This window comes from Canis lupus, chromosome 9, assembly GCF_003254725.2.
Source record: "Canis lupus dingo isolate Sandy chromosome 9, ASM325472v2, whole genome shotgun sequence".
NCBI classification, from domain to species: domain Eukaryota; kingdom Metazoa; phylum Chordata; class Mammalia; order Carnivora; family Canidae; genus Canis; species Canis lupus.
In genome coordinates, this window is record NC_064251.1 from 24478515 (window position 1) to 24506240 (window position 27726).

General features: G+C 35.7%; 1 protein-coding gene across 2 annotated transcripts; it reads left to right on the forward strand.

Moving 5' to 3' along the window:
- Window positions 1-27726, forward strand: FBXO47 (F-box protein 47). 2 transcript variants are annotated; one of them, XM_025440337.3, is made up of 11 exons: window positions 1-185; window positions 2666-2875; window positions 3271-3441; window positions 6057-6133; window positions 8157-8234; window positions 11441-11549; window positions 16690-16866; window positions 17808-17954; window positions 18627-18769; window positions 22520-22679; window positions 23344-27726. In XM_025440337.3, exons 2-11 carry the CDS (start codon window positions 2692-2694, stop codon window positions 23454-23456), a joined length of 1359 nt encoding a protein of 452 aa, XP_025296122.1. In that variant the 5' UTR covers window positions 1-185; window positions 2666-2691; the 3' UTR covers window positions 23457-27726. The 2 variants fall into 2 exon arrangements, with proteins under 2 accessions (XP_025296122.1, XP_025296124.1); XM_025440339.3 differs by lacking the exon at window positions 23344-27726 and adding an exon at window positions 23059-23276.

Genomic DNA, 27726 nt, shown 5'->3' on the forward strand with positions numbered 1-27726 from the left:
GGCGCCTGGGAGGCGGGAACGCGGCTCCGGAGCCGACCGGAGCTGGGTCCGCCCTCTACCCGGCGGGAAAAACTTGAGGAAAGAGTTTTCTTTTTTAAACATTAAGAAATTTGAGGATGGTGGGGCAGAACAACTAAATCCCATTTGCCTGTGATTCCTTAGCCGGAAAACTGTCAAAATCTGTGGTAAAAAGAGTTTTTTTTTCTCCCCAGTACTTTCCTGAGATAATTTCACCTTTTCATGGACTGAGGGGATAAAAACCTCATCATCATGTGGTTTGATTCTTCTATGGGCCAAGTTTCTGCTTTGTGGCCTCCCTAGTTTACCTCTCTCTAGAGGGGTTTGGGGCCAGTATCCAAGCAGATGTGGTGGGTCTCTAAGGGTTTTTTGTTTGCTTTTTGTTTTGTTTTGTTTTGTTTCTTAGATTAAAACAAAATAGAAATCGCGGGTGAATTGCTATTGGACGGTTTTCTCTGAAGGAGGGGCAAAGTTCAGCCAAGAAGGCCCTCAAAGCCTTTCAGAGTGGGGTGGAACGGAGGCATCGAAAATTTTTATTTATTAATATTATTTTGGTCAGTGATTCTCATTCTCTTGGGGGAGGAGAGAACCGGAAATAGTTTGGGTTTACACCTTCAGGGTTTTCAGAAAAGCCTGCATCCCCCCCCACCCCACCCCCACCCCCCCAGCACCAAAAGCGTCCAGGTCTGAGTGAGGAAAATAAGGAATTGTTAAGAGGAGACTTTAGTGTTAAAAGAATGGGCCCATTGCGTTTTAATCCCGAGAGGTTTCAATATATACACTCAGTGGTTGACACAACTGCAGTCCCCTGGGTCCCCAGGTGTCAGTGGGTCTCTGAAGAGCCCGCAGGTCCCACCCACGTCCCCACTTGACACGCTCCTCAGAACCAGGACAGATCCTAGGCCCGATTTATAATTCTGTTACAGTGAAAATGCTTTATAAAGTGCGTACTGTGAAAAGTTAAAAACAACCTCGTGGATTAAATAAATTAACATTCTTCCATTTGGTGTATTTACATGCAGCCTTTAAAATAGATATGCTTGTAGAAGTAGATTGGCATGGAAAGGAATTATTTTTACTTACAATTACAATGGGGAAAAAAGCAGATTACAAAAGCAGGGCATGAACAATGATCCTTTTTTGTTAGAATATATATTTATTTTTTTTTTTATTTTTTTTATTTTTAGAATATATATTTATATATGTTTTTCACTAAGAGCCAAGTTTCTTGGCCATGTTTTCCGATGGATAACTGATTTTTAAATTGGAATGTAACTTTTTAGATACGTTAAGTAACATTGTGATTTTAGCAATTTTGTGACAAAAGGAGAAAGTGGATTTGGGTCAGATATATTTGTAACGCTTTGATGAAACGTCTTAGTTGTTACTTCAGAAACAGGGAGGCCTGGACTGGAGTTGTAGTTACGTATATGTACATATACTTATATATAAACAAAAGGCAATGTTTTCTGAATTGCAGCAATAGTGACACAAAGTCACTGGGTACTATGAATATTTTTTTAAGAACTTTTTTGGGGGGTAAGTAAATTATCAGTGATTTCGATAAGTTCTAAGAAGTGTTCATTTTGAAGTCAAATTGTATAGGTCCTTCCTCAGACTTATAAGTAACTAGTATTAACCAAATTGGAATTAGAAGGAAAATCATTGTTCATTTATTTATTCTATTCTTATTAATTTTACAAGACTTTAATTTCACTGTTTATTTGTGTTATATAACACATAATTGGTAATGGTAATGCACCCTTCTTAATCTATTAGAGCTAGTAAATTTTAAAAACTCCAAACTTAGAATTTCTACTTATCTCTTTATTTTTACTGTTTCCAACAAAGAAAATGTCAGTTTTAAAGAAATAGAAAAACTTTACTACAAATTTTTAAAGCTACATTGATATTTTGATTTTTTTCTAGAATATGAGGATTGTTTTGTTTTGTTTAGAATATAAAGATTGTAAAAGCAACATATTAATTGACAGATATCGAACGTTTTGAATTTGTTACATTGTTTTTTTGTGTCAAATCTTTTACTTTTTAAAGATTTTGAATATTTTCTTAGACTATCTCTCATCCAAATACATGTTTCTTATTCTTTTTTTTTTTAATTTATTTATGATAGGCACACAGTGAGAGAGAGAGGCAGAGACACAGGCAGAGGGAGAAGCAGGCTCCATGCACGTGGAGCCTGACGTGGGACTTGATCCCTGGTCTCCAGGATCATGCCCTGGGCCAAAGGCAGGCGCTAAACCACTGCGCCACCCAGGGATCCCCCCCCCCCATGTTTCTTATTCTGCTAAAATTCTTTTTTGTAGAATATTTAGCTAAGAGGGGAAAGACTTTTAAACATTTCATATCATGTGAAGTGAATAAATACACTCTTACTGGTGGAAACTCCATAAATTGGACATTATAAGTTTTGTAAATAGAGGGGCTCCTGGTTGATTCAGTAGAGCATATGACTCTTGATCTTGAGGTGTGAGTTTGAGCCCCACAATGGGGGTAGAGATCACTTAAATTTTTTTTTGTGAATAGATAGACCATCAAAGTATCAACTTTTTGATTTTAAAAAACAGCTCTTTATTGCTATAATTTCCTTTCTTCTTTGTCTCTTGTGTTTTATTTTTCTAACCAGGGTAAATTCATGAGATAAGAAAAAGAATGGCGTCTAGAATAAATACTGGTTTCACTTTGATTCCCAACCAGAAATATAGACGCAGTAATCGTCGATCCACCAGCTATTTTTCCAACACCCTTGGCTCAGATTCTCAGCCTTTATCAACGCTTGGAAATTTTAAAGCCTTGCCATTGGAAATATTCCAAATAATCTTAAGATATTTGTCAGGTGAGGTCTGGGGACTGTGAGTAACTATATAGACCCTTGATTTTTTTTTTCCCCAAGAACTAATTTGTCATCTTAGACAAACTAGAATGCTAGAATGTTAATGATATTTACATTATGTTTATTTTCTAAAGTTTTGTCATTGTTAGGTAAGGGGTACAATGAAGAAAGTATGACACTCAAACTCTTTAAAGCATGCCTCTAATTATAACAATATGATAACTTGACTATTACATCCCTGAATATTTCCAATTTTCCCTACTTCTCCCCAGTTTTTTATGTATTTTATTATGTAGTATTATTATTAATGAGCTAACATGAATTAATAGATTGTACTGATAATGACATTCTTGTAATTAAGTTATTTTTTATATATGTATATGTATTTTTTTTGGTAGTGAAAGATATCAGCATGCTAAGTATGGTGTCCAAAACAGTCAGCCAGCACATTATTAATTATATCTCAACCTCATCAGGAAGCAAAAGACTTTTACTACAGGATTTTCATAACCTTGAGCTGCCTAGCAAGAGACAAGACTCTATCATACTGGAATATTACAGATCTCTAGGTAGGTAATTTATGTAATGAGAATTGTAACAAGTAAAGAACTACACTGAGTTAAGGGGATTTTATTAAACAATTCTGTTAAGGCCTGTGAGAAAGGGGATATTTCTTACAATGTGCCTATTTCTATGATGTTTTTTACTCTTCCCATAATAGTCCCTTATACTTATCTTTAAAGATGAGAGAATGTACTTTAATGTAAAGTATCAGTTCTTGTGATTTCATGTACCTACAATGTCACCTTTGCTTATTGTCTAGGTGGCTTGCCAGTGTGTTTTCTATGCTTTACTTCCTGTAGATCTAATGAGTTTTTTTTCTGAACTTTTCTCTTTCACCATAATCTAGTCCTTAAAATTAGAAAAGAAACGTAAATACCTTATTGTGGAAGATCACTTATTCTCTTATCAGAAATGATGTGTTTTCTTAAGTACTCCACACATTTACTAATAAATCATTATGCTATAATAAATTAATCTTATCAAAGGAAATTCCATGTAATCTCTTCCCTTGATTTATTGATTTTATTCTCCCTTCCTCAGAGTGCTGAAGTAAAATTCTAATTTTGACTTGACTGGTGACACCAGTTTAATTATGAAACTACCTAATAATTAACCAAAGCATGGCAATAAAACCAAAAATTAAGGTGATGTTTTCAAATTTTAAATAGAAGTGTAATAGTTAAGTGGTTATTACCTTTTAGTAGCCCAAGGATGCCTAGCTTTAAGACAATAAAATAAGACTATATACATGTGTAAATACATAAAAGTGTATTTGATAAGTGTATTTAATAAGATTAAATGAAAGATATGTAATCTGATTACATTATTGGTTTCAGTATTTGTGAGTAGACTTTGTAAAGCCTGTAACAGAGTATAGCAATGACTTTTTGCTACTTGTCATTTAAACATCTTTTTTCAAACATCCTTAATTGCAGAACAAGTGGTACGGTAAAAGAGCTTATTTTTTGGTTTTGATCTGAAATAATTTTTCTTCTCTCTGACCAAGACTCAATCACCTAAAGAACAAAAAAATTAAAATAATTATTTGGAAAATTCAGTGGAAAATACAAATATGTATCGATCTTAATAGCCAGGTTTTAAGAACAGTTTTATTCATGTAATAATTTCAACCCTCCATTTAATTTTGGTGCAGACACCTGGTTTATGACTGATTCTTTAGGTAAATGTTTGATGTACTTACCAATTTTTCATGTTGCCATTGCTATCTGATCCATTCTTGTTTTCAGACATTAAAATAACGTTTTCAGAATTCTGTGCTCTGAAGATTATAAATTTTAATTTGCTTCTTCATACAAATCAGAGCAGATGGCTAGTGTGAAAAGAACATTACATCTGACTCTATTTTAGTGGGAAGAAATTTTAAAAGTTGATCTCTAAAGGGTATAGCAGAGCACCTGTGTTAAAAAAATAAATAAGTCAGCCAGTATTGGTTTTTATGGTAAATTGCAACCCTTAAAAATAGGAGTTTTACATTAGAAAAAGCAACCAGCATACAATTATAGCTTACACTTCCCCAGCTATGATATGCCATGGGACTGGATGCCAAAACATGAAAGGAAAAGAACTCAGCTTAAAAACCAAACACTGAAAATGTCTTTTTATGTACAAAAATAAGGAAGGTTTATATTTCAAACTCAATTCTGGTCATGTGTTGCCCAAACATAGCAACTTCTAAAAATAAATTGGATTCCCATAGATTCTACAGAATTATATAAAGTAGCTATCATATATGTTGGAAAAAGTAAATGTAGAAAACATAAAAATGGAGAAATTCATGATATTCAGGTATTTATTTTCCTACTATATATCTTATTTTTAGTGTAAGGAAAACATTGCCCTTATAGGAATGTTAACAACATATTGCCATTTTAGGAAAACAGAACACATAAAGTTAGAAGAAACAAATCATACACTTCTGTCTCTGTAGTTCAAGTTACATGTCTCACTGGGAAATTGAAGAGTTTTTTCTTCTTTTTTAAAATATCTGAACACAAAATTCTATACATTCTTAACATGCATGCCCCATAAAAGGATATCATTGAAAAAGAAATGGATATTTCATCCAAACTGGATACTTTCTGTGAGCAAAAATAACTTCTAACCTCTGTATTTTAAGTACTTATGATTTAAAATTTTTTATATGGAGAAAAGAATATAAAATCTCTTTTCTCATTTTTTTCCCCATGTTCTACAGTAGTAACTCTTAAGGCATTTTGCTTCATGAACATGCGATTAATTTCAAGAAATAATTGGAATCTGTTTTCTATAGAATAAAGTTCCACTAGTGTATTTTTTGTATCTGTTATTATATATTTTTAAATCTAAATATTTTCTATATTTGTCTTTTAATATAATTTCATAGTTTTTGTAATATTTTACGCCACTTAGTGGATATCACATTACTTGGTAAACACCATATATTGTAAATAATTGGTGCCCTTGCTTCCAGTCTTCCTCTTCAGAACCATATCAGTTCACAGTCCACTGTCATTTACTATACTTGACTTTCAAGGAAATGTTATGCTGTGCTTTACAAATACTCTAAGTACATTAATTATATTGTTGTCATTTTTTTCATGTGTTCTCTTTACTTTCTCAGGTCTGCTATTTAAAAGATGTACGTTGCTGCTACCCACAAAGGAAAGACTAAAGTACATTCACAAGATACTTGCAGAAGTAAGATCATACTTCTTAATTGGTTCACAATCTTGATTTCTAGTAAAGATATTTCTTATATCTTACACTCATTTCAGATCCATCTTTAATTAGTAGATTTTCATGAAAAACCTAGTAAAAATTGATGATAATCTAATATTATACCAAGTACCTAGAGATTATAAAACAGCAAAATATAGTAGTCTTTTACTTATTATAAACAATTTTTACATATAGCTAAGAATATCATTCAAGTTTATTAGATTTATCAGAGAATAAAAGTGTTTTTTACCTTACATGAGAATCCTGAGGCTGTTTTAAAATAGTGATTTAGATATCTTATTAAAATGAAATAATTTCTGGGGCAGCCCAGGTGGCTCAGCAGTTTAGTGCCACCTTCAGCCCAGAGTGTGATCCTGGAGACCTGGGATTGAGTCCCACGTCGGGCTCCCTGCATGGCGCCTGCTTCTCTCTCTGCCTGTGTCTATGCCTCTCTCTCTCTCTCTCTCTCTCTGTCTCTCATGAATAAATAAATAAAATCTTTAAAATAAATAAATAAAATAAAATAATTTCTGAATGTTAACTTACTGTTTAAATGTACAAAAACATAGGAAACATATTTTTAATTTTAAAATGACAAAACTTTTGGAGGCGTCTGGGTGGCTTAGTTGGTTAAACATCCGACTTTCAGTTTTGGCTCAGATCATGATCTCAGGGTCATGGGATTGAGCCCTGTATCAGGCTCTGTGCTAAACAGGAAGTCTGCCTAAGATTCTCTCTCCCTCTCCCCTCACACACCTACATGTGCACACTCTCTCTCTCTCAAATAAATAAATCTTTAAAACATTTAAAAAATAAAATAACAAAAATTTTATGATAATTTATGACTTAGAAATGTGTATCTGTGTTTTTAGGCATAATCTCTGTATAAGCTTTTGAGTTTCACTATACAAACTCAAACATACATCCAACACTAATAGTTCAGTTCTACACTCAATAGCATGTGAACTGTTTCTGATGCATTAGCTTTGTTTCATGTCAGTATTTGCACTGAGTTCAGGTCTATATTATTACAGCAGCTTCTCAGATCTTTCTGCCATCTATTTCTTCACTTCCCAAGACATTCTATATGCTGAATCAAGGTTATTCTTCCTAAAGCATTCCTTTCATAGAGTTATTTTCTTACTTAAAAATCTTTCAGTGGCTACTCAGTTTTGGCAAGATAAGGTCCAAAGTCCATAGCTGGTATTTTTAGGGCTCTTCCTGACAATGCCGCCTTGCTTCCTACTACATTGAGCCTAGTTAAGCATGTCCCACATAAAGCTTCTTTTTTTTTTTTATTTTTTATTTTTCCACATAAAGCTTCTATACAATTTTGTCCTTATTTTGTTTCCCTCACTTATCTTTTCCATTCATTGTATTTGAATCCTACTTTGAGACAATGCTTTTTTCACATGCTTCAGAAGGTCTTTTGATCATTCCCAAATTTATCTTGTTTCTGCTTTCACAGTGTCTGATATAGTGTATATTCGGTCATTTTAACATTTATGTATATTCTAACCTGAATTATCAAAATAATTTCATTCGCATATATTTTATTCTTCTAAATTCTTCTAAATTAATTATGAACTCCTTGAAGACAGAGACACTGTTTTATACTTCTTTTGTGATCTCACCTACGTGATACAATGCTTATTAGTTATTTTACATTTTAATTATTTTCAATTAATATTGAAAAATTCCTGCATATTTACATTAAATTTGAATGTCCAATAATTGTATGGTTCGATTGGAAAAGGGGAACTAGGGGTGGCTGGATGGCTCAGTCAGTTAAATGTCTGCTTTGAACTCAGGTCATGATCCTGGGGTCCTGGGAATGAGCCCCCACCCATAGGGTTCCCTGCTCCAAGTGGAGCCTGCTTTTGTCTCCCTCTGCCTGATGCTCCCCCTGCTTGTCCTCTCTTGCTCACTCTCTCTCTCTTTATCAAATAAATAAATCTTTAAAAAAAAAAAAAAGAGGAATTAATTCTTGTTTTCTTTACAGGTTTCCTGTTTTAAATTCAATGGCTGTGCAGCTCCTATTCAGTGTTTAGGATTACCATGTTATGGCATGTTTTTACAGGTACATTTTTTTTTTTTTTTTTTAGTGAAAGAAGAAAAAATGTTTTTTGAAGTGTTAACAAGTAGAGTATGTAGTCTACCTTTCTGTAAGTTAATAAAAATAATAGTAATCTAAAGGAGAACAAGATAAAATTATAAAGATTTGAGGAAGTGTTAGTCTAATAATGTGTCTGCCACCTCAGATTTTTTTTTCTTGAATTTCTTGAGGGGAAGAACATTTAACATTTATTTGCTCTACAGGAATATCCTTGAACTTTCCAGCCAATTGTAAAGACTAGAAGTCTTGTGGGTGGTGCATGTGTGTATAATAATTTTTTAGTTTTGAGCTAGTTATTTAAAATATGATTTTAGGGATCCCTGGGTGGCTCAGCAGTTTAGTGCCTGCCTTCAGCCCAGGGTGTGATCCTGGAGTCCTGGGATCGAGTCCTACATCGGGCTCCCTGCATGGAGCCTGCTTCTCCCTCTGCCTATGTCTCTGCCTCTCTCTCTCTCTCTGTCTCTCTGTGTCTCTCATGAATAAATAAATAAAATCTTAAAATATATATATATATAAATAAATAAAATATGATTTTAGAAGTGAAAAAAAAGTGTAGCTTTGGGAGATGGTAGATGTGTGTGTTAACTAACCTTATTGTGGTAATTATTTTGCAATATATACATATATAAAATCACTACATTGTACACTTTAACTTAGACAATGTTATATGTCAATTTTATCTCAATTAAGCTGATAAAATAAGAAATCAACTACATGATTTTTTAAAAGTTTTTGACTAATCTTTTATTATAAACAAAGAAGATAGGACGCCTGGATGGCTCAACGGTTTGGTGCCTGCCTTTGGCCCAGGGCGTGATCCCCGAATCCCAGGATCGAGTCCCGCATCAGGTTCCCTGCATGGAGCCTGCTTCTCCCTCTGCCTGTGTCTTTGCCTCTCTCACTCTCTGTCTCTCATGAATAAATAAATAAAATCTTAAAAAAAAAAGAAGATAATAAGATAATACTATTATTTAATGTTATTCAATATTAATGATATATTATTAATCTATTATATTCTAAGTAGTTTAAATGTACAGTTTACCCTTGAACAACATGGATTTGAACTGTCCAGGTCTACTTATATACAGATTTTTTTTAATAAATACAGTACTGTAAATATATTACTTCTCCCTTATGATTTCTTTGTTTTATAATTTTCTTTTCTTTTTAAAGATTTTATTTATTTATTCATGAGAGACACAGAGAGATAGGCAGAGAGAGAAGCAGGCTTCTAGCACGGAGCCCGATGTGGGACTCGATCCCAGGACCCCAGGATCACATCCTGAGCCGAAAGCATAGGCTCAACCATGGAGCCACTCAGGCATCCCTGTTTTAGGATTTTCTTGATAACATTTTCTTTTCTTTCACTTTGTTGTAAGAATACGGTAGACAATACACATATCATACAAAATGTATGTCAATTGACTATGTTATTGGTAAGACTTGCAGTCAGCGGTAGATATTAAATAGTTAAGTTTTAGGCAAGCCAAAAGCTATATGCATATTTTTTACTGTGCAGGGGTGTCAGCACTCCATCCCCTGTCTTGTTCAAGGATCAACTGTAATAACTTATTTAAAACTTACACAACCTTGCAAGGTTTACAACAGTCTTGCTCTGTATCCCAGCTTGCCAGCCACCATCTGCAAGCCCAGATTCTGGTAGCCTACGCCCTCCTACCATCCCTTTTCTAAGATAGACTTTTGCTTTTGGGGGATGGGAGGTGGGTAGAGACGTAATATAAACATATATTTATATAAAATTCAAAAGGTACAAAGTTGTATAAAGTGAAAATTAAGTCTACCATCAAGGCCTGTTGCTGGTCCACCAAGTTCCTTTCAACAGAAGTAACCATTGTTAGCAGTTTCTTCTATGTCCTTCCACAGAGAAAGAGATTAATTTTTAAACTACTAAAATCCAGGGCACCTGGGTGGCTCAATGGTTGAACATCTGCCTTTGGCTCAGGTCATGATCCTGGGGTCTTGGGATCAAGTCCCACATCAGGCTCCATGCAGGGATCCTGCTTCTCTTTCTGTCTCTCTCTGTGTGTCTCTCATGAATAAAATATAAGTAAATAAATAAATAAACAACTAAAATCCAGTTCAACTGCTTTAAGAGAAACTTATTATTTTATTATTTTAAAAAAATATTTATTTATTCATGAGAGACAGAGAGAGAGAGAGGCAGAGACACAGGCAGAGGGGGAAGCAGGCTCCATGCAGGGAGCCCGATATGGGACTCCATCCTGGAACTCCAGGATTACTCCCTGAGCCGAAGGCAGACACTCAACTGCTGAGCCACCCAGGCATCCCTACTTTAAGAAAAATTTAAATCATTAGTCAACCTTTTTCAAAATCTAACAATAGTGGTGAGCCATTTGAATTTCCTTTCCTTTTTTTTTTTTTAAGATTTTATTTATTCATTCATGAGAGACGCAGAGAGAGAGAGAGAGAGAGAGAGAGAGAGAGAAAGGCAGAGACACAGGGAGAGTGAGAAGCAGGCTCCATGCAGGGAGCCCAATGTGGGACTCGATCCCAGGGCTTCCAGGAATACACCCTGAGTTGAAGGTGGCGCTAAATCGCTGAGCCACCGGGGCTGCCCTGAATTTCCTTTTCATATATGTTTAACTGTACAGTCTGGTTGGCTCAAAGACAATTATTAAACTTTGTCCTAATAAAAATTTTTTGCTTGTTCACATCAAAATGTTAATAATAAATGCTCATAATTGTCACATTAAAATGAGATCACTGTCATTTGTAAGCAATATCATAAATGATTAACCAGAAGAAGACAAAGGGATTTTATTATAGTCTAAAACTAAACCACCGTATGGTTGTGAATCAGATCTCTAATGTGTGTCCTAGGATTTTGGCCTTTGTTATTTTACCCATACTGCCAGAGTTCAAGATTCAGTACCATTTGAAAGTTCTCTGAAATAATACTCCCTTTACAACCAAAAAAAAAAAAAAAAAAATTGGATCTTGGAGCATTTCTAGGATTTCTTTATGTAAATTTTCTTTTTAATTTTAATTTTAACATTCCATCGTGGATAAAAATTGTATGTTACTTCGATCATGTGCTACAGCAGTTATGCTCATAAGCTAGTAGTGACTTACATTTTGATTTGATGATCTGAACATCTGCAATGTTTCCTTTATTTTACTATTCTCAGACCTTAACAGCAGGTTGGGATGAACTTGAGTGCCATCGTGTATATAACTTCTTATGTGAACTGACTAATCTCTCCCGCAAGATGCAGACCGCTGTCTGCAGCAAACCAGGTAAAAAAAAAAAACTATAGCTCACAGGTAATATTATACAGATATTAAAATAGAAAAAAAAAAGCAGAGCTCAAAAGTATATTTAAAAGTCAACCATGGGGGATCCCTGGGTGGCTCAGGGGTTTGGTGCCTGTCTTTGGCCTAGGGCGCGATCCTGGAGACCTGGGATCGCATCCCACGTCGGGCTCCCTGCATGGAGCCTGCTTCTTGCTCTGCCTCTCTCTCTCTCTCTCTCTCTCTCTCACTCTCATGAATAAATAAGTAAAATATTTAAAAAAAAGAAATATAAGGGGATGATAAATACTGAATTAGATTTTGAGGCAAACATGGCATATGATTAGAGAAAGAAGTATTCGGAGGGCTCAACTGTATTAATAATATTTTATTGCTTAAGACTGGATGGAGGGGCACGTGGGTGGCTCAGTGATTGAGCCCCTGCCTTAGGCTCAGGGCATAATCCTGGGGTCCTTGGATTGAGTCCCACACTGGGCTCCCTGAGGAGAGCCTGCTTCTCCCTCTGCCTGTGTCTCTGCCTCTCTTTCTGTGTCTCTCATATAAATAAAATATTTTAAAAATTTTTTAAAAGAATGAGCATAACAGCATGTAACCATGAAAAACTGCCTACAGGGGCAGCCCGGGTGGCTCAGCGGTTTAGCACTGCCTTCAGCCAGGGACGTGATCCTGGAGACCCGGGATCGAGTCCCATGTCGGGCTCTCTGCATGGCGCCTGCTTCTCCCTCTGCCTGTGTCTCTGCCTCTCTCTGTGTGTCTCTCATGAATATATAAATAAAATCTTTAAAAAAAAAAAACTGCCTACAATCTAAATGCCCATCATCAGGAGAATGGATAAATGAATTAAGTATCCATACAGTGAAAACCATTAGTAGTTAAAATGAGTGAACCAAAGCCACATGTAGTAATATGGATAAATCTCAAAATGTAAGTTGAGGGTAGCCCGGGTGGCTCAGCGGTTTAGCACTGCCTTTATCCCAGGGCATGATCCTGGAGACTCGGGATCGAGTTCCACATCAGGCTCCCTGCATGGAGCCTGCTTCTCCCTCTGCCTGTGGGTGTCTCTGCCTCTTTCTCTCTGTGTCTCTCATAAATAAATAAATAAAATCTTAAAAATATATATATAAATTGAAAAAGATAACCAAAGGATATTTTCAATATGATACTATTTATATACAAATTAAAAACATGCAAAATAACTCTATGTATTTTTTATGGTAACATACATATATTAAAAAATATAAGACCATAGTTGGGAGATGTGATGTTAAGTTTAACTTGGCTGGGCCACAGTACCCAAATATTTGGTCAAACATTATTCTAGATGTTTCTCTACATTATTTCTTAGATGAGATTAACATTTAAACCAGTAGACCAGATGCGTGGTGGCTCAGTCAGTTAAGCATCTGCCTTTAGCTCAGGTCATGATCCCCTCATCCTGGGATCCAGCCTTGTAATGAGCCGTGCATCAGGCTCCCTGCTTCTCCCTCTCCCTCTGCCTGCCACTCCCCTGCTTGTTCTCTCTCTCTCTGTCAAATAAATAAATAAAATCTTTAAAAATAATAATAAATAAATAAATCAGTAGACTTTGAATAAAGATTACCCTCCATAACATGAGTAGGTCTCATCAATCACTTGAAGGACTTAGTAGAAAAAAACTGACCTCCCAAGCAAGAAAAATTCTACCAGCAGACTGCCTTTGTACTTGAACTAAAACTCTTCTCTGGTCTCTAGTGTGCCAGCATACCCTGCAGATTTTGGACTGCCAAATCTCTACAGTCTTGTGAGCTAATTCTTCAAAATAAATTTTTTTCTGTGTGTGTGTGTGTGTGTGTGTGTGTGTGTGTGTGTGTGTTCTATTTTTCTGGAGAATACTGACTAGTACAAGAAAGTCAAAACCCAAATTCAAGATGCTGATTACCTCTGAGGTTGAAGGGGAAGAGGATTGGGAATGATATACAAGAAACTGTAACTGTACCTATGTTTTATTTATTTTTTAAAATCTGAAGCAAATATAGCAAAAAGTAAAGCTTTGACAAAGCTAAGTGATTGGTACACAGTATTTGTTGTAGTATCTCTGCTTTTCTGACAGCTTGAGCTATTTCATTATGAAATCAAATTATAGATCAAAAGGCAGATTAGAAGCCCAATGAAACAATAACAAAATTAATTTATCATGTCCCTCTCTGGATCAAAAAAATTTATTGGCTTCCTGATGTCTTCAAAATAAAATCCAAATGTTTATACTGGCCTTCACATTCTAATCCCAACCTACTTTTTTTTTTTTTTAAGACTTTATTTATTTATTCATGAGAGACACAGAGAGAGACAGAGGCAGAGACAGAACTAGGCTCCATGCAAGGAGCTTGATGTGGGATTCAATCCTGGGACTCCAGGATCACGCCCTGAGCCGAAGGCAGATGGTTAACCGCTGAGCCAGCCCCCAACCCACTTTTTCAAATTTATTCCCTACTGTTCTCTGTATCTGTTTGACATAAGAGTAGTCTTTATCACTCTCCTCACTGTATCTCACACATCTCTTAAACATTTCTATTCATATCTTTTATTCATCTCTCTCTCTTTTTTTATCCCCTAAAATACCATCTTTTAAGACCCAATTTGCCTGACTTCCTCTGTAAACCCTTTCCTGATCCTCAGGCCTTCAGTAATCTCTGTCCTCTAAACGTCTGTGTTACTCGGCTTACTACCTCAGGGGGTACTTATTTCATATGACCTTAGATTACTGGTGGACTTTCTATTTACTCTTGTCTTACCTACAAGTAAGTAGAACATAAGTGGTATAAAGATGTAAAACAATGCCACCACTATGGAAAACAACTTGATTGTTTCTCAAAAAGCTAAACATATTATTATCACATTGCCAAATAATTCCACTCCTAGGTATTCCTAAGGGAATTGAGAGCTGGGACTTGGAAAGATACTTATATGCTAATGTTCACCACAGTGTTATTCGCAAAAGCCAAAATTGGAAACAACCCAAATATTCATCAACAGATGAATGGATAAACAAAATATGGTGTATCCATACAATGGAATATTTTTCAGCCATAAAAAGGAGTGAAGTTTTGATACATGCTAAAATGGATGAACTTGGAAAACATGATAAGTGAAATAAGTCAGACACAAAAGGACAAATATTGTGATTCCACTTAAATGAAGTACCTTAAACAAGCAAATTCATAAAAACAGCAGATTTGAGGTTATTAGGAACTGGGGGCAGAGGGAAATAGGAAGTTATTGCTTAATGATTATAGAGTTTCTCTTGGGGTAATAAAGAGTTTTAGAAATAAAAGTTGTGAGGTGGAACAGCATTGTGAATGTAAGTGATGCCATTGTATTTTATACTTTAAAAATGGTTAAGATGGCAAACATTATGTTATATATTACTTATATGTATATAAAGATATAGAAATACATTTTTCTATAATTAAAAAATTAATAAGATAATATATTTTTAAAAGTTTGTTTATTTAAGGGGATCCCTGGGTGGCTCAGCAGTTTGGCGCCTGCCTTTGGCCTGGGGCGCGATCCTGGAGTCCCGGGATCGAGTCCCACGTCGGGCTCTCGGCATGGAGCCTGCTTCTCCCTCCTCCTGTGTCTCTGCCTCTCTCTCTCTTTCTATGTCTATCATAAATAAATAAATCTTTAAAAAAAAGTTTGTTTATTTAAGTAATCTCTACACCTAACATGGGGTATGAACCCATAACTCCAACATCAAGAGTTGCATCTTCCAACTGAACCAACCAGGTACCCCAATAATATAGATTATAAACTATTGAATTATATACTTTAAATGGGTATATTATTTGGTATGTAAATTATATGTATTTTAATAAGTCTGTTTAATAACACAACCACAAGATACCACTTCATTCCCAGTAGGATGGCTAGAATCAAAAAGTCAGAGAACAACAAATGTTGGTGAGAATATGGAGAAATTGGAACCTTCATACATTGCTGGTCAGAATGTAAGATGGTACAGCCACTTTGGAGAGCAGCCTGAGTTCCTCAAATGAGTAAAGAGTTACTGTATGACCCCAAAACTCCACTCCTAGGTATATCCACAGAGAAATTAAAACATATGTCCACACAGAAATTGGTACACAAATGTTAAGAACAGCATTATTTATAATGCCCAACAGGTGGATACTATCAAAATGTCCATCAGTGGGTGAATGGATAAGCAAAATGAGGTATATCTATGCAACGGAATATTATTTGGCCATAAAAATGAAGGAAGTACTGATAGATGCCATAACATGGGTGGAACTTGAAAACATGCTAAGTGAAAGAAGCCAGTCACAAAAGACTACATACTATATGATTTCATTCATATGAATGTCCAGAAAAAGGAAATCTTTAGAGATAGAGGGTAGATTATTGGTTAAGGCTAGGGGTGGTAAAGAATGGAGGGTTGGGGGTGATAGCTAAAAGAAGAGGATTTCTTTTTGAAGTGATGAAAATATTCTAAAATTGACTTGGTACTGGGTGTACATCTCTGTGAATATACTAAAACCACTGAATTGTATGATGTGTCTATCTCAATAGAATTCTTTATTTTTAAAATATTTTATTTATTTATTCGTGAAAGATACAGAGAGAGGGAGAGACATAGGCAGAGGAAGAAGCAGGCTCCCTGTGGGGGAGCCCCATGTGGGCTCAATCCTAAGAACCTGGGAACACACCCTGAGCCAAAGGCAGACGTTCAACCACTGAGCCACCCAGGTGTCCCTCAATAGAATTCTTTAAAAAAGAGTCCCTTCATAATCTAAAATTATTACAGAGGAAAATGAAATAACACTTATAGTACAAAGTATATTACAGACATCTATCACTGACCATATCCACGTGCATATCCAATATGCATATAAGCCTTTCTTTTTTTTTAAGATTTTATTTATTCATGAGAGACACAGAGAGAGAGAGGCAGAGACATAGGCAGAGGGAGAAGCAGGCGCCCTGTGGGGAGCCCAATGTGGGATTCCATCCCAGGACCCTGGGATCATGAACTGAGCCAAAGACAGACGCTCAAACACTGAGCCACCCAGGCATCCCCATATCAGCCTTTCTAGGAAGAATGGTTTATATAATTATTTTGTCTTCATAGGAAGTGCCCGAAAACTGGAATTAAGGATCAGACTGTTCTGTAGGAACGTCCTGCTTGATCACTGGACACATCAAAGTGATTCTGCTTTTTGGTTGACACGTATATTAAAACCATGGCCAATGGTGAATCAGGCAAGATTATTGTATATCATCTTCGGACCAGTATCTCCTCAAGATGGTGAGCATACATTTTGGGGGGATGTATGTTACAAAACTGGTTAATTACTTCTATTTTAGAAAGCATATCTTTTTGTACCTGCTCACTTTCCTCATTCCTTATGACTGAACTATGTTTCATGATTTCATAGATGTACACAACTTTAGCTTATGCATAGCTTAAGCTTCAAGACTACAGGCCATTACCAAATATATTCCCATCATCTCTGGTATACCTAAAGATCACTATCTTTCATTTGTAAACATTACCTCACCTCGAGATTATGTTTGCTGCTAGAAGGGAATCACAGTGTCTGTAAAGCACAGTAGTAGTTGAAATTGACATTTACTTAATTTTGGATGCATAATATGATTATTTGCATTTTTTGTCTTTCTAATTAAGTTTTACTTAGATTATTGTTAATATTAGTGTGCAGTTCTTTGGTTTATGTTGACTACGTTAGGAGGTTACCAGTTTAAAGTATCAGCAGGAAACCGATCTGGGATTAAATTTTATTGTGTGTAATTCACAAAGAGAATTGGTCATAGGCAAATATTCAAAACTTGACTGGATTACTGTATTTTCATATTAATGTTTGGAAGATACTCAAATACAGTGTGGCCTCTTTTGGGGAGGTTATCAGATTTCATCTGATTTTAGTAAGATTATATTAATTGTTTATTATCATTTTTGTTACAGGAGTAGCATTATCTTTGAACTAGAAGTGCTGTTCTGCTTGGTGAAACTATGTTTTCTTTACTTCGTGTAGCTATTGTTGCTAAACTTCATCACAGCAGTCAGAGACATTCACATTTATACTGTTAGCAGAATTGACTTTTCACTATGAAAGTAGCATATATAAGCAATGGGATTCCATAATGCAATTCAATTTCCTTTCCATGAAGTCTTTATCACAAAGCCAACTATTCTGTCATAGCCTAGTTTTTGTTTCAATTATCCAGGACAGGTGGTTTGGCAGAAAATGATAGAAGGACCTACGGATGAATCCAGTCTGAAAGATTTGGCTGATGCTATTAAATTACTGTATGACACAGGCACCAAAGAGTGGACAGCAGATGATGTTATCAGTCTTGTAGATGAACTATCAGGTAAAATACATATTTAACACATAGAGTAGTTGAAATGTATTCTTAGAAGACAGTTATAAAATTGTAAGGATAATGCTACAGGTAACAAATGAATTGCCTATTCAAAATCACTAAATGTTCTAAAATATTTAAAGAGTTTGGCATTATATCTGAAGAGAATGCATATAGTCAACTTCCTTTCCTCCAGTTGCCAATTAATATGTATGTTTATTACTATTATTATTTGAAAGTTTCATAATTAAATTACCTTTATTATTCCCATTTTGCAAATTCTCACAAACAACCTCCTAGGTTGCATAAGAAGAAAGCCCTCTCCTGTTGGCACAGGAGAAGGAAAACAATTTTTTCTTAAATTCTTGCAGAATCTTTTAGATTCTAAATTTTATAAGATTTCTTTCCTTATACAGAATTAGACCATCTTGCCTTTTGATCTATGTGTAGGAGGAATGCTTTGACTATATTACTAGGACATTTGTAAAAGCCACCATAACTTGGCAGTAATCTCTGTCTCTGGTTGAATGCTGTAATTGCAAAACTAAAGCACTTTTTCTGAGCTTTTTCCTTGGCACTAGTATTTCCAATAAGGCGATATAATATTGCATGTATTTAATGATGTTTACTAGAACTATTATATAATTTCTCACCAAATAACTGTTCTTCCTCTAATAAAAGTGGTTCCCCGTGAATGGCTTCTAGAGAATAATGCACGTCTCCTAATCCTAAGTGGGAACAACATCTGTTTCACTTTCATGGCTAGTAAAGCTGTGAATGGACGGGCCATTGAACTGGCAAAGCTCATTGTCTTTTTGGCTTTGGTAAGTAAGAACAAATTTTTCTCTAGCAAATTGTTTACCATGATAGTTGGCTTACCAAGGAGCTGCCCTGAAGGAACAGAAATATGTTCAAAACATTTTGAAAGAATCAGTATTTAAGGGCAGCCTGGGTGGCTCAGCAGTTTAGCGCTGCCTTCTGTCCAGGGCCTGATCCTGGAGACCTGAGATCAGGTCCCATGTCGGGCTCCCCACATGGAGCCTGCTTCTCCCTCTGCCTGTGTCTCTGCCTCTCTCTCTCTGTGTGTCTCTCATGAATAAATAAATAAATAAAACCTTTAAAAAAAAGAATAAGTATTTAAGCATATATTTTTATGTATACTTAAAAATCTATATATTATCATATCATATTTGGAATTGTTCCTTATATTAACGTCTCCCCACTTTATGTCCATATTTTCATTATGCAGCTCTGCCAAGTTATATTCTTTTTCTAAAATTCCATTTAAAAACACTTTTTATGATTTGCTTCAAAATAATCAGTGGGCAGCAGGGAGAGGATGTGAAAGTAAATGGTAGTAAAGAGGAAACAGGATCAGTAAGTGATGAAACTAGGGAATGGCTATTGGAAGTTCATTATACTATTATCTCCACTTTTGTATAGTTAAAATGTTTCTCAAAAGAAAACATTAAAGAGGCATTAAACGGGGTGGCTCAGTTAGTTAAGTATCCGACTCTTGATTTTGGCTCAGGTCAGGATCTCAGGGTCATGAGATCTAACCCAGCGTCAGAATCCATGCTAGACATGGAGCCTGCCTAGATTCTCTCCTTCTCTCTCTGTTCCTCCCCCACCCCCCTCATACTCTCTCTCTAAAAATAATACTAATAAATAAAACATTAAAAATATATCAAATATTCATTCAATACAAATTGAGTGCTTTACTATGGGCCATATACTGTATGAGATTCTAAGACTATGGAAATTAATAGAAAAAATCTTCTACCAAAAGCTGCTTAAGGTCTTTGAGATATCAAGGTACATATAAATAAGTTCAGTGTGATAAGTACAAAAATATATGTACAAAAAAACACAAACAGAGGTAGCAGAGAGGAACCAATGTTGGGTGAATACAGAGCACAGACAGGGCTTCCCTAGCCTCAGTAGAAATATGTTTTTAAAAATGGATAGGAGGAATTTGCCAGGAGATTGGGGGGAGGTACAAATTATTCAAGGGTGTACCTGCATGAGTTACATAGAAATGTCATTGATTTGGCTACCATCACAGATGCCATCCCAACCAGTGCTTCAGAAGCACTGGAATAATCTTCCAGGTGACTCTTGTCAGGAGTGACTGAATGTAATCCATTTCCTATGGAATGGAGACAAGGACCTTTACCAGCCCAACTGCTTAAAACATGAGAAACCTCTGTGGCTCTTCTTATAATGTGAAACTGTGAAGAAAACTACTAAGTTAACTACATTCTCAGTGTAAATATTTATTTTAGTAATTAAGCAGATTGCCTCAGAGAGAGAGAAATGGAACTGCATGGCTATATGTGCAGGACTGTAAGCAGCTCAGTATTACTTCTGGAGTAATATGTGCAGAGGAGGAGGAGGAGGAGGAGGAGGAGGTAAGGCTAGATAGGAAGGGAAAGGCTAGGTAAGGAAGGGCTTTGTCAGCCATTCTGTGGGGCTTGAACATATCCTCTACTAGGAAGCTGCTGAAAAGTTTTAAGAAGGTGAGAGACATGATCAGTTTTAAGTTTTTGGAAAGTCACTTTGGCAGCACTATAGCAAGTAGAATGAAAAGCACGTCACTTCGGGTGACTTCCCTAGAAAATCTCCGATAAACATCTCAACTCTGATCACTGATTTTCTCTAAGTGGTTTCAGATTTGTCTTTTATCTTCGTTTACTACTAGTGTTCTTAAGCCATTGTATGTGTGGTAAATCATCTCCCAGAAGAGATTGAGAGTTCTTTGACATCCAGGACTGGGTGGCTTATTTTTTTCATAGTATCTGGAAGAGTGCGTTACACTTAATATATAGTCAACGAATCTTTCCTGCCAGGTTTACGTTATAACTAAATGTTGCACTACTATATGGTTTATCTTCATGCTGTGTATTATTTGGCTGAGTGAATTAAATTAGAATGTTAGTAAATAAACCTCTTTCCTTCTGGCCAGTTTTAATTAACATGTAATCGCTAAATATTTTATCTTTTATTTTTTTAAAGATTTTATTTATTTGAGACTGAGTGAGAGAGAGAGCATAAATGGGGGGGGGGCGATATAGAAGGGGAAGAGAGGCAGAGGGAGAGGGAGAAGCAGACTCCCTCCCTGCTGAGCAGAGCAGCAGATGCTGGGCGGGATCCCAGGATCCTGGAATCACAACTCAAGCTGAAGTCAGACATCCAACCAACTGAGCCACCCAAGTGTCCTTAAATATTTTATCTTTTGGGCAGCACTGGTGCTCAGTGGTTTAGCACCGCCTTTGGCCCAGGGCGTGATCCTGAAGACCTGGGATTGAGTCCCAGGTCGGGCTCCCTGCATGGAGCCTGCTTCTCCCTCTGCCTGTGTATCTGCCTTTCTCTCTGTGTGTGTCTCATGAATAAATAAATAAAATCTTAAAAAAAAATTTTATCTTTTGGGGATCCCTGGGTGGCGCAGCGGTTTAGCGCCTGCCTTTGGCCCAGGGCGCGATCCTGGAGACCCGGGATCGAATCCCACATCGGGCTCCCGGTGCATGGAGCCTGCTTCTCCCTCTGCCTGTGTCTCTGCCTCTCTCTCTCTGTGACTATCATACATAAATAAATTTTTTAAAAAATTAAAAAAATTTTTATCTTTTAAATAATAGGTAAATATTCCCTGCAGCTTTCATGGTGGAGTCACCATAGTTCTCTTGCCTATTAAAATTGCCTGTTTGTTGGGGCACTTGGGTGGCTCAGTTGGTTTGGGCGTCTGCCTTGGGCTTGGATCATGATACCAGAGTCCTGGGACTGAGTCCCACGTCGGGCTCCCTGCTCACCAGGGAGTCTGCTTCTCCCTCTGCCCTTCCCCTCTGCTCATGGTTTCTCTTTCTCTCTTAAATAAATAAATAAAATGTTTAAAATATGTAAATAGGGATTCCTGGGTGGCTCAGTGGTTTAGCGCCTGCCTTTGGCCCAGGGCGTGATCCTGGAGTCCCGGGACTGAGTTCCGCGTCGGGCTCCCGGCATGGAGCCTGCTTCTCCCTCCTCCTGTGTCTCTGCCTCTCTCTCTCTCTGTGTCTATCATAAATAAATACATACATACATACATACATACATACATAAATACATAAATAAAATATGTAAATAATAAAATTGCAAAAAATAAAATAAAATAAAATAAAATTGCCTGTTTGTCACCCTTATTGAATTTCTGGAAAATAGAGGCCCTGTCTTTATGGCTTAACCACTGTATCTCTAGCTTTTAACATCTGCTCAGTAAATATTAACCAAGTGAATAAATGAGCAGAAATCTTATTTTTGATGTGTTTAATATTTGCGATATTAGTTCTTACATTAATAAATAATGTGCTATGATAATCTTGAACAAAGCTTTTATTTACATCATATTTTTTGCCACTAAAATTGTACCATTTGAAAGCAAAGGAGAATTAGATGTAAAAGCATTTCCCACTTATAAACTCAATATGATGTCATGTGTAATAACTTCTGTAAAGTCATAAAGCATCATTGTCAGTACCATTTTCAAATTCTACAGTTTTCTTCACATGAAGATTTACCGTAACTCTTTTCGTTATCTAAATCAGGTATGTGAGAAAGAACTCTACTGCATGGATTGGGCAGTTAAAATGATGCAAAAAGTCTGTAAAGTCTTTAGCACTCCAGTGGAAAGAAATAACTTCCTACAGAGTGTGGCAAATGCGTTTGCATGTGTTATAATGGAAATGCTGCAGTCAGTTATGTCCGGTGAGTGAGAATGCGTGTAGACGGTGCACAGGTGTGACTAAAATGCATCCTGGTCTCCATTGAAAACAGAGCTAATTCCATGGAGACTTTTATTTCCAAACCAAGAATAGAAGAAGCAGACCTTTGTTTGTTTGTTTTTCCACAAGATATATTTAGCTCTTGGTTTTGCTCCTTTTTATATCTCATATGGATTTTAATGGAAAACCTAAAGAGTCTGCTCTGAAAGGAACGAGTTTCAGTTTTGCACAGCAAAATGCTCACTTGCTCACTTACCATCTATCATAAACATCATAATAATGCCCTATGTTGTTTTGTTGCAACATATATTATTGTATAGTTTTATTAGGTAGCCAACATGATAATTAACCCTGTTTTACAGATGAGAAAACTAAGGTGAAGAGAAATTATTTGACTTGCCCAGGGTCATGGAGTTAGAGGCAGTAAAGCATGGACCAGCATCCTTTTCTGCTGACTTCTTATATAGAGCTCTTATCTGATTCCCTGATTTCAGTGTTAACATCTGACTTAGTAAAGATCACTAAGAAGTCTTCTGTTACATATTATTAGGGAAAATTGGAACATCTTGTTCCAAATAAATCATGTATTTAAAAATTTAACTGTCATTTCCTTTTCCCTACTGTCCATTCCTGTGTGGGGCATACAGGAGACCGTGACGAAGATGACAGAAGCTTCTTGAATCTGTTCCATCTTGTGCATGCTCAGGCTAACTTCCATAAGGAAGTCTTGTATTTGACCATGAATACTCTTTCTACCTAAATACTCAAAAAGCCTTGCATTGAGAGAATACCTCACTGAACTAACAATTCCAAGAGTGCTACTTTTCCACCCTCAAAGAACAGCAGCCATGGGACTTTTTATCACCTAAGTGACCTAAGAACTCAAAAGCTGTACAGAATTTTAGAAGCAACTGCTTGCCCTATTACTAACATAAAAATTACAGGCAAATCCAAGAGTGTATTGAGATTTCTCGGGAAAACAAGCTGTGCCTCTCCAGATTTTGGTAAACCTCACACCCAACTCAATACAGCATTAGTGTCCGAGAATCTGGGGCTAACCTGTATGTGTGGATGTTTGAAGCAAGGGAAAATTGTTTTCTAGGTAGAGCTGACTCAAATTCACTAAATGGTTTATATCTGTTCTCTTTGCTGAGGTTCTGTAGACATAATCTAGAATGTTTTGTGAGGATCTGCAATATGATGTTTTGGAATGTACAGATATAAATCACATCTTTTACCACCTTTTTGGCATATGATTACAAAAACATTATATTTTGTTCATGTTTTGCATGAACTAATCAAAAACCAAAAACCAAAGGAAGTGGATCTATACATATTCATACATATATATGTGTGTGTGTGTATATGTATATATACATATACACATATACATTTTCCTCTTTAAGACAAAAGTCTATAAATAGAGGAAAGTATACGTTGTCTTAATACAATTAAATCATCTTTTATGCCTTCCTGGAGATTAGAGTAAAATGTTGCAAATAAGGGAAAATATAAAATAAAGTACCTGTTCTGCTGCCAGAACAATCTTTACAAATAATTTGCACTTCTTCCTAAAGCTTTCCTCCCTGTCTAAAGAGTGGAACTTGAAGGAAACTGGAAGCAGCATGCATTGGCTAGAGCAGCCCTGAGAGGGTGGAGTTTTCACTCAAGTAAATGGATTCCAGGAAGCTCCAGGACTATTTCAGTCTTACTAGCATTTACCCACTGCTTTTACTATTAAAATTGAAACTAATAGTGTAACAGGGCTGAAATCATGCCGGGGCCCTCCTGGATCTCCCATTTTCTTCTCCTTGGGTTTGATCATTTTATTTCTGTTAAAGACATACTCCTTCCCCCTGGACTTCTCAGAGTCTGGCTTTCTTTTCCTAAGCCCTTGACTTAACTCTGTAGCTGAGGAAGGAAAGGAACACTAGAAAATATAGAAACTACTCACAAAAATGGGGTGTAAATTATGGAAAATTCTCAGGTGTTTGGTAAGAGGGGCTCAGAGATTTAGTAGGATTGAGGAAGAGTGAACATTTTGGAGAAAATAGAAATTGTGATAAGATTTTACTATATTTCAGTAGCATAAACACTTACCTTCATTTTTGGAATGTCAGAAATTAACTACTTTTTCCTGATGGATCATCCAGCTATAATTCCATCAGTGGCAGGAATTTTTTCTCTAGAGTTCAGTATTTGTATATTCGTGTAGAAACAGAGTTCTTGCTTTTATCTTAGCTTCATTTTCTTCCTCTCATTTTAATAATTCACTCACCATTAAATTATAAAGATTAAAAATTGGCAGATACCAAAATACGAAGTAATACCTTGCTTTTAGCCTTTTCTTCCCCCTCTCTCACTCTTTTTCCTATACATGCTCTGAAAAGCCTAACCCACTTATTTATCAAAACACTGGTGATTCCAAGTTAGCAAAATATGCCCATTAAATTATTTGAGGAGGGATAGTAAAAACTTTAATATTAACAGTGAATATTTTTAGTATTTTACTCAATAGATGTTAAGTCTCATTCTCTTAGAGAAAGAAATCTGGCCTTGTGAAGTTTCCTTGAATTATCGAAGTCCCCACAGTGATTATTTTCAGCACATTTACAAAATTTTGAATCTCGTTATACACTTGAATTGACATGACTGCTGCTATAAAATTTTTCAAACATATTGTATTATCCTGGCTAATTGTGAGATTATTATCTCACTCTGCCCCAAAAGTTGGAACATAAAAAAATCGAGTTCATTCTTTGGATGCAACAGAAAATGAAGTTGTCTTGCTACCAATAAAAAGTAAACTGACAAGTTCCTCATTTGGTTATTAATAGATAAAAATAAAATTGCAACCAAACTTGCAATTTCCTCAATTTAGCAGCTCAGTGTTTTTTTGTTTGTTTGTTTGCCAAACGCATTTGTCATCAGGAATAAAGTGTGACATCAAATGTTAAAGTGGGAGATTAGCTTGCAAAAGTACATATGGTTATCACTGGTATCAATGTTTAAGGGACAGTATAGACACGGTGCCATCAAAAAAGGAGTATCGGTAAAAATGCATAGCCTAAAAAATGCTAGGAGATTGTCCATTTCTAACTAACTTTAGAACAGTCATAACAGAACAACATGAGCTGCTAACAGGTCTAATAATTTATCCTATTCTTTTCCTAAGTTAGAAGATTGACCTGGCCTTCTAGTTCTTTTTTTCCTTTTGATAGTGATTCCCTCATCTCCTTTGACTTTCATTTGAGGCTGATTTTTACTTCTACTAAAAAGCAAGCCCCATGATACATCATTATCTTTACTATTGATTCTAAACACACAATACCATACTAATAAACTAAGGACACTTCTTATAAACTCATTTAAAGCTTATATCTTATGATAAATACTCTGCACCTTAAGAAACCATGGAACATCTATCCTTAACACTTTTTTGAGTAATTTCTTCTGATGGCCTTCTGATCCCTCAACTTCTTTATTGTATTCACAATGCAGGCAGTAAATTGCTGTGTTTGGGAAGCGGTTTAATCACTCAGGAAGTTCAAGTAGTTGCTTATTGGGTTGCTCTCCACAGCATGAACAATAGACACCTTATTTCACACTTGTCCCATCCTCTGATGACTTAGTTCATGCTTCCAGTTCTTCTGTTACGAACAAAGATTTTATTGCCAGGATAGTCATCTACCTGAAGTAGGATTAGAGCAAACATGAGGTGTGCAGGAAAAGATGGAACTGGAAGAACCATCTTATGGTAATAAAAAACAAACCTTTACCTCTTTGTGTGATTATTACTTAAGAGTTAATCTCTTTAAGTGAATAGTACTCAGTTATATGATTACAGATTTCTTTTCAATTCCACTAGCAGGTAGCAGTGAAACCTGTAAGAAATCAGGTTATGAACATATGCTCCTTGGTTTATTGAAACATCACTAAGATAGGAAAGATGACCTGAAAGACAGCTGTATTGGATAGTCTTCTCTAGATTAAAAAAAAAAAAAAAAAAGTGCCGAAGTACGAAGAACACATTGTTTTTCCAACAAGAAAGCAAATATAACTCCAGAAATTTCCTCAAGTAACCAGAGACTTTAAAAAATTTTTAGGTTAGCCCTTGAAAGGCTTTCTTATAAATGTGTACAAAACTGAAAAATATGCATTGTTATTTTTTAAATATTGTATTTATGGTAAAATGTCTTTGATAACCTAAATATTTGCTAAACTTTATTTGTTATTTATTAATATTAATAAAATAAAACTTAAATTGGAAACATTCTAACTTGTATAGAGTTTGTCATTATGCAAATCATTGAGTATAATTTCTTTATTTTTTATGGAGGAACTTATTTTTATTTAAGCTGTTAGTTATAGCTCTACCATGATCAAAACACAAAACATCTTAATATAATATTGCAATTAGCTATATCTATGTCTATTTATGCTTAGTATTACAGTACATAAATCACTTTAGTCAAATAATTTCATTTCGTGGCAACAATTCACAAACTGAACAATAATCTAAAGTAGAACAGTAATCTGTACTATTCTATTTAATTCAGAGACCAAATTCCCAACAATTAATGTTCCAAATACTACAGTTATTGTAGTTTAACATTAGTTTCAGAAACCAAAATATGAAATTAAGTATCGTGGATTACCTGCAATTTCCCATAACTACAAGATCTGTTTTTCTAAGAACAAAGAACTTCTTACATAAGTCTAAATGTACTTGACTTAGCATGTTTGAGTTTATAATGGAAGTTGTGTCAATGGCTTTTTCTGTTTCTTCTTTTATATATGACTTTGTTTTTATTTTTGTTTAAAATGGATGGAAGCAAAACTAACTTAGAAGAGGTCATTCTAGGGATGCCTCGGTAGCTCAGCGGTTGAGCGTCTGTCTTTGGCCCAGGGCGTGATCCTGGGGTTGGGGGATTGAGTCACACATCAGGCTCTTTGTGTGGAGCCTGCTTGTGTCTCTGCCTTTCTCTCTCTCATAAATAAATAAAATCTTAAAAAAAAAAAAAAAAAAA

Coding starts and splice junctions, on each gene's coding strand:
- FBXO47 (XM_025440337.3), top strand. CDS start 2,692: ATGGCGTCTAGAATAAATACTGGTTTCACTTTGATTCCCAACCAGAAA. Junction 8,235..11,440: donor GTTATGGCATGTTTTTACAG/GTACATTTTTTT, acceptor TACTATTCTCAG/ACCTTAACAGCAGGTTGGGA. Junction 16,867..17,807: donor ACCAGTATCTCCTCAAGATG/GTGAGCATACAT, acceptor TCAATTATCCAG/GACAGGTGGTTTGGCAGAAA.